The 6,492-nt window shown below is 42.1% G+C and overlaps 1 protein-coding gene across 1 annotated transcript in view; it reads right to left on the reverse strand.

Annotated features, from left to right (window-relative positions):
* Positions 1 to 565: 565 nt before the first annotated feature.
* The window catches only part of LOC102038531 (unc-80 homolog, NALCN channel complex subunit), a gene marked incomplete at its 3' end in the record, with an annotated part of 89,673 nt that continues 83,746 nt past the window's right edge, over positions 566 to 6,492 (reverse strand). Inside the window, exons 38-43 of the mRNA XM_031064575.1 lie at positions 5,806 to 5,892; positions 4,851 to 5,034; positions 4,160 to 4,254; positions 3,191 to 3,280; positions 2,733 to 2,834; positions 566 to 746 (exon numbers count right to left, since the gene is read on the reverse strand). Of these exons, the coding sequence (XP_030920435.1) occupies positions 566 to 746; positions 2,733 to 2,834; positions 3,191 to 3,280; positions 4,160 to 4,254; positions 4,851 to 5,034; positions 5,806 to 5,892 (739 nt within the window). The remainder of the gene's footprint in view (positions 747 to 2,732; positions 2,835 to 3,190; positions 3,281 to 4,159; positions 4,255 to 4,850; positions 5,035 to 5,805; positions 5,893 to 6,492) is intronic.

Here is a 6,492-nt window from a genome sequence, read left to right on the forward strand (position 1 = left end):
GAAGAGATTCATCAGCTTCCAGAAAAGCTGCAAGCCTGTGTGTTTCTAAGGCAAATGAAGCACTCACTGTGAGGCCTTAAGGAGCTGGAACAGAGGCTAGATAGAGTTAAGAGGAATAAAGAGGATATTTATTGAAGTGCCTTCAAAGGCCACACCCTGGCAGTACCAGAGCCACAGTCACGGCTCTGCCTGGATGGCTCCAAGATGGAAGCAAAAGAGGTCTTGGTCACAAGATCTCACATTTTTAGAAGTTTTGGCCATTAGCATATTGGAGCTAATTGTCCAATTACAGCTCCAGCCCATGAAGTCCCATTCTTCTTGTTTTTCTCTCTTCAGTCCATGTTGTTTATGCTCTTGGGCCTGAGATTTGGATCGGTTGTCCTTGAGAAGGAATTGTTTTGTCTCCCTACTCTGTGAAGAGAGCTCACTATCCCTTTATATGAAGCCCAGACCCACACACTAAAGCAGTACAGAATCTGAAAGATACAAAAGCTAAACCCCGAGGCATCAACTGAAACCTTTGTGCCTTGTCCAGCCCTCCAGGAGAGCAGGCAGGGGCTCATACCTCGGGGGTCACTGAAGAGCGAGAACTCGGCGTCGATGGCGCTGCGGGGGAAGGAGGGCAGGCGGAGCAGGTCCTCCTGCAGCATGGACACGTGCGACTGCTTGTGGGCTGGAGGGATCTTCTGGGTCAGTGAGATCAGGAACAGCACCCGCCCCACCTCCTCCAGCTTGCGGGTAAACACCTGGCAGGGAAACAGAGACAGAGATCTACGTCAGCCTAATCCAGAAACTTTTAAAATGCCCATGACTTCAGCAGGTTCATTTCTAGGGCTTGCTCTTGACAAGGTTTCTGGTGTTGAGATGACTCTGAGGTGTTAGAAAATCTTTTTTTCCCAGCCTCGAGATTGAGGAAGAAGACAGGATTCTTGGGCTCTCCTTCTCAAGGTTGTTTATTTTTTTTTTAATCTGTAACATTTTTTCTCTGACCTGCCGAGGTCTGTCTGGCAGGTTGGCTTGAGGCACACTGACCACCCTCAGGGTGGTGTTATCTTTTTATACTAGAAACTACATGTATTTTATTTAAAATCATTTTAATACTTATTACTTATGTTAGGCAGTCTCTAAATTAATCATGAAGTGCCACTATCACAGTAGAAGAGTCTAAGAAGAAGTAGGAGGAAGGATATGACATGCCTTAAATTCTTCTATTTTGCTTCTTGAATCTTTATTCTAAACTCCAAAATTCTACTTTTCTACTTTGTGATAAATTCACTATTATTTTATTCAAACTCTCATGGTTTGTAACTCTTTGTACAAAGTTGGTAATTGTTTCTAAGGGTTAAAACTGAAGGCACAGGTGTTTTTGACTCTGTGCCAATGTTTTTGAGCTCTGTTAGGGTTTCGAGTCCTCCAGGGTAGCTAGAGGAATTTCTTGGGTTCCGACAGCTCTGATCCAAGGGATGCTGCACTCATGGCTCAGAGGATCATGGTGAAATTCACAGGGCTGGTGCTGCACCCTCTCACCAGAATTTGTGTGCCACTGTCCTCCAGCCCAGGTCTCAAAGATGGATTGTGTTTGCAAAAATGGATCTAACAACACCTTCCATTTCTGTCTTCTGGAGGACCTGAAGTGGTTATGGAACCATTTTCATCTTTGCCATGGGTTTTTCTGTAGATCAATGTAAGCCCCAAGGTGGCCAGAGAAACCAACCCCAAGCTGAAAGCCACATGTTTTTATTTCCTCTCTTCAAGGCCCTAGACTATAGTGAACAAGAAGATGGCATTGCTATCTACATAAGACATCTGGCCATGGAAAGTATATGTATAATTGCAAAAGAAAAGTAGTCAGCAGAACAAAGCAAGTACTTTTCCAAGTAAAAAAGTGCTTTTTTTGCTGCTCAGTGGGTGTTACTACAGTGTTGCTTTCTTTGCTGAAGATGGACGTTTTCCAGCAACATCTTGCATGACTACAGAGAGGCTAGCAGATGTGTGATACAAATTTTACCTTAGAAATATTTTGGGCTCTAAGTGCTCTAAATATAAAAATATGGAAAGCAAAATAATGCCCTGACAAAAATGTGAAGCCCATTTAAATATTTTTGGATCACGTAGAGTGTATTAAATTCATTTATTTGTGGGACACCTCCTAGAACCAGAGTAATTTCTGTCAGAGAAGCAGTCAAGTCGATCCCAAGTAATTTCAGATTTTTATTGACTTTCTACTGACAGATGCAGCACATGAAATATTGTCCTATTCTGTGCCATACACATATAAGATGGCAGTGACTTTATTTTCCATTATTTTAGCTGCTAGTAGCTCTTAAGCAGCTTTATAGCTGCCTTTTATAACCACTCATGATGGTATTTTCCTATTCTCAATAAGAACACAACTACAATAGCTGATTTTTGGCTACAAAAACACAACTGTTAATACTAAATGCATAATGCTTAAGCACATTCCTGCACGTCCTTTTTTAAATTTTCTGCAAAATGATACACCTAAAAGGAAACTGTCTGGACAGAGTTGGGGAGGGGGAAATTCACATCCCACTCTAATCTTCCTGCAATAATGTACAGAATATGTGGCCCCAAGGCAGATTTCACCCTGATTGCTACTTCTCCAGCAAAGCTCTTGATCTGCATGCAGCATGAGAGAAAGAATTTAAAAGGGAAAAAAAATATTTTCAGGGTTTGTTTCTGGTTAGAAGTATTTGGTGACAGTGAATTACCTGTTTCTGAATGAGCTCTTGACCCTTCTCTGGATGCATCTGCACCAGGTTGAGCTGGGGAGAAACTGACCTCCGGAAAGGATAAATATCACGGACATAGGTCTGCCAAGAAAGGGGAAAAAGTGTGTTTTGAACAAATGTAATCACTATGGCATCATTCAACAGAATGGAAAAAAGGGCTCTTTAGCCCTTCCTGAAGGGCAGGGGCTTTCAGACAGTGTCAGGCATCATGAAAGAGTACAAACAGAAGAGAAATTTGATCTGTTCTAAGAAAATTAGACATTCTTGTCCTCTGCCTCTCCCTCTTCTCTCAAATTCCAATCTTTCACACACACAGCTAAAGATGTGATGCTCACAGGACACAACTCTATTTATAGGCTGTTTGTTCTCCTTTAGATAACCCTGATGTTTAAAAAGAAGCAAGATGAAAAGTCACACGGACTTGATCTTTGCCTCACCTTGTTGTAATGAATGAGATTCCAACGCTTATCCATTAAAAAATAATGAGAAGACTGAGTTTCAGGTATGTTAAAAAACTCCAAACACTCCTGAAAAGAAAGAAATCAAAATATCCTGTTACTTTTTAGTTGTTTTGTACAAATACCACAACATCCAAAAGAAGAATATCCATCTAATAATCTCTACAGGCACAAACATGCATGCCTCAATCAGACTGGCACACTCTTGTGGCTTTAATTATTTATTTCCTTTTTTAATCATGAAGTACCCGAGTATGTTTGTGATAATCAAGGCATGCTGACCTCACAATCCTGAAGACTGGTGTTAATTATCTTCATGTCTTGATACCACACATATTTGTCTGACTGTATGAGCCATATGGGCCTGGGTATTTATCAAGATTTAGTGATAGGTGATATGCAGAGATGCTGAAGTTCTGGCACTTCAAAACACTGAGATGTGATTCCCAGTAAAATTTAACACAGTCAGACAAACTGAAGGCTTTTACAAATCTGTTTCCTATGTGGCTCAATTAAAATCACTCAGGAAATTTTTGGCAGAAAGTGACTGCACAGCTCCTGGATAGCAAAATATTGTTGTGGCTACTGAGCCATCATTTTCACTCTGATCTCGATCAATCTCTCCTCTCTAGTGCTGATAAAACCAAACATTTAAATGATTTGTGTATTTATCAAAAGTATACAGCAAATACCCAACAAGCTGCAGTGTCTCCAAATGTAGTTGCATTTGTGAGGTTTGGGATTTTCTGTGAGTTCAGAGCATTTCTAATACCCTTAAATGTGGGATCCTGTTTATTGCAACCAAGCTTCCCTCACAGGGACACAGACATCCCTGTGAGCAGAATTTCCCTCCCTGACCCTGGGACAGGATGATCAGGCAGAATGGATTGCTGGCATACAGGTTGGCAAGTAAATGTAAGTTTGTGCAGCCCAAACACTCACTCCTACCTTCAGCAGAGCCTCAAACTGTGTGTCCTCATGAACTGGTAACTGTGTTGGGATGTCACATTCATTCTGTCCGTGCACAACGAGGGTTTTTGTGCCTGGAGGAAGAAAAATTGTTGCATTCACCCTGGCCTCTTTAATTAACTCCATTTCAAGAGACTGCCCATGGAGGAAGAGTGGTACTTGAAATTCATTCAAAATCATTTTGCAGGCAGACTAAGCCAGTCCTGTCTGGAACCATTAAGCAGTGTTAACATATTCTCCCACTTCCACAGTTTGATAAGAACTTGATCTGTTCTTAAAGGATGAGCTGACTTTAGCAGCAGCTGTCAGCTCTAAGGAAGAAACAAGCCAAAGGTCAAACCTGTTTATCAGCAAGATATCTCGAGCCTGAGTGATAGTGTTTTACAATGATGCTCCTCCAGCCTTTCACAGCCCAATTGGCACAAAGCTCTGGGTTGAAATACTGTTCCAATTCCTTTGCTTCTTTTAGAGCTCTTAAAGTGGCTTTCTGAATTTCAAGAAATCAGCAGTAGAATTTACTGACTGACCATTCAACTGAAGGAAAATTGCCTTAAAGTATGCAGCCATTTGTAACAGGTTTTTTTCTGATCCAGTTCTGATGTATCTTACTTTTGGTAAAGTGGGCCATAAACTTGGAAGTGAAGGAAATTTAAAGACTTATTTCTTATACCTGGCATTGAGGCAGTCACCAGCAGCTTCACTTCACACTGTTCCTTCTTCATGGTCTGTTTGAGATCCTTGAAGAAGAGGCCTTCAACATAACCCACCACTTCCCAAAGGAAGGTGAGAGTGGCAGAAATGGCATCCATGCCCCATTCACACGGAGTCCGTACAAAATACATGATCAATCCTACCTGCAGGGAATGAGAAAGAGGAGTATCAGGTTGTACACACTCTTTTAACTGTGCAGAGCATTGTCTAACAGAACACAGAATGTTCTGTAACACAGAATAACAGTATTGTTCTACCATTCTTCATTCAGAGGGATAAACTCATTAAACTTTCATCCTGAAATTTTATATGTATTAAAGAACAATCTGCCTGTAATATTCTTCCTTTTTTTTCTAGACATCATGAGGATTGGGTGCAAAATGTACTCTTGCAGTATAGCTTAAAGCACCACTGCAGATGAGGAGAAGGGAGAACGTCTGCAGTTAAAGAGTTCATATTTTTTGTGCTGCCATGTAGACAACTCACCAACCACAGAGGGCTCTCTGGAGAAGCATACACCTTGTCTGCTTCACCTCCTAACTACATTTGTCCACAGTCTTGAAAGAAGTTGCTAGATCTGCTCCAAGAGGACTGTCTATCAGCAAAGCACTTTCTGAACCCAAATTAAGTAAAATAATTAAAGGTTTCTGGTGCCGGGACCCTTCTAATTGTCTTCAACTCATTAGGCCAGGTTCAGTTCAGAAATCCATGACAGGTTGCTTAGGGATTTAATGAAAAGAGAAAGGTTTCTTTTTCTCTCCCCAGAAGGCCAGAAAGGCTCGTGGAAGCCTGGTGGCTTGCACCCACAACCAGGAGCAAGTGTGAGCTACATAAGAAAAACTGAGTGCATTTATTGCACACATGAAGGCAGAGCAGAGATTCTGGGCTGCACAGTGGGCCCACAAGCTACTCACCAAGTAGTTAAAGAGGATATGAGATGTCTGGGCAGGAAAGTCTCCAATATTCAACAAAAGCTTCCTCAGCATATACATCAGCTCATCCTGGAAGAAAAGCAAAAGTTTTTTCTTCCCACCAAAAAGTGAAGAGCAGGTTTCTCCATTTTGTCCTTTTTTGCTTTGTTTCTCCCCATTTTTCCATAGTCCCTTTTTCAGCTTTGTCTCTCAGCACATGAAGTAAAACTCTGCACCTGTGACTGCTCCCACATATTGCAAAATAAGTCCCAGGGCACTGCACCCAGGCCAGTGTCTTTCCCATTTTAGCTCAGAGAGGCCTGTACCTCCTGTTGCCATTTGTGCTGACTGTAACACTACTGACTGTGCACTGCTGTCCCTGTGATTATCCCAGATGATCTGTGAGCTCTGGTTCATCTCACCTCAACAGCTGTGGCTGTGGGGTGGGAGGAGTGGGCAGAATCCATCTTTCCTTCTTCTGGGGAGTGCCTGCCTTAAACGTTGGCTAAAAATTCCTCATGGTGTGAAGGGATTATAGAAGGGGCAGAATCTCATTGTCAGCTGAAGAGAGACAGATGGTATCACAAATGGCTTCTATGGCCCCTATCCTCCAACCCCACAGCAGGTTTGAGCCAGTGTTGTAGGCATGGATATGCACAGGACCGTCCATGCCAGGGATACACCTGTAGG

The sequence above is a fragment of the Geospiza fortis genome, unplaced genomic scaffold (genome assembly GCF_000277835.1).
Source record: "Geospiza fortis unplaced genomic scaffold, GeoFor_1.0 scaffold706, whole genome shotgun sequence".
Classification (NCBI taxonomy): domain Eukaryota; kingdom Metazoa; phylum Chordata; class Aves; order Passeriformes; family Thraupidae; genus Geospiza; species Geospiza fortis.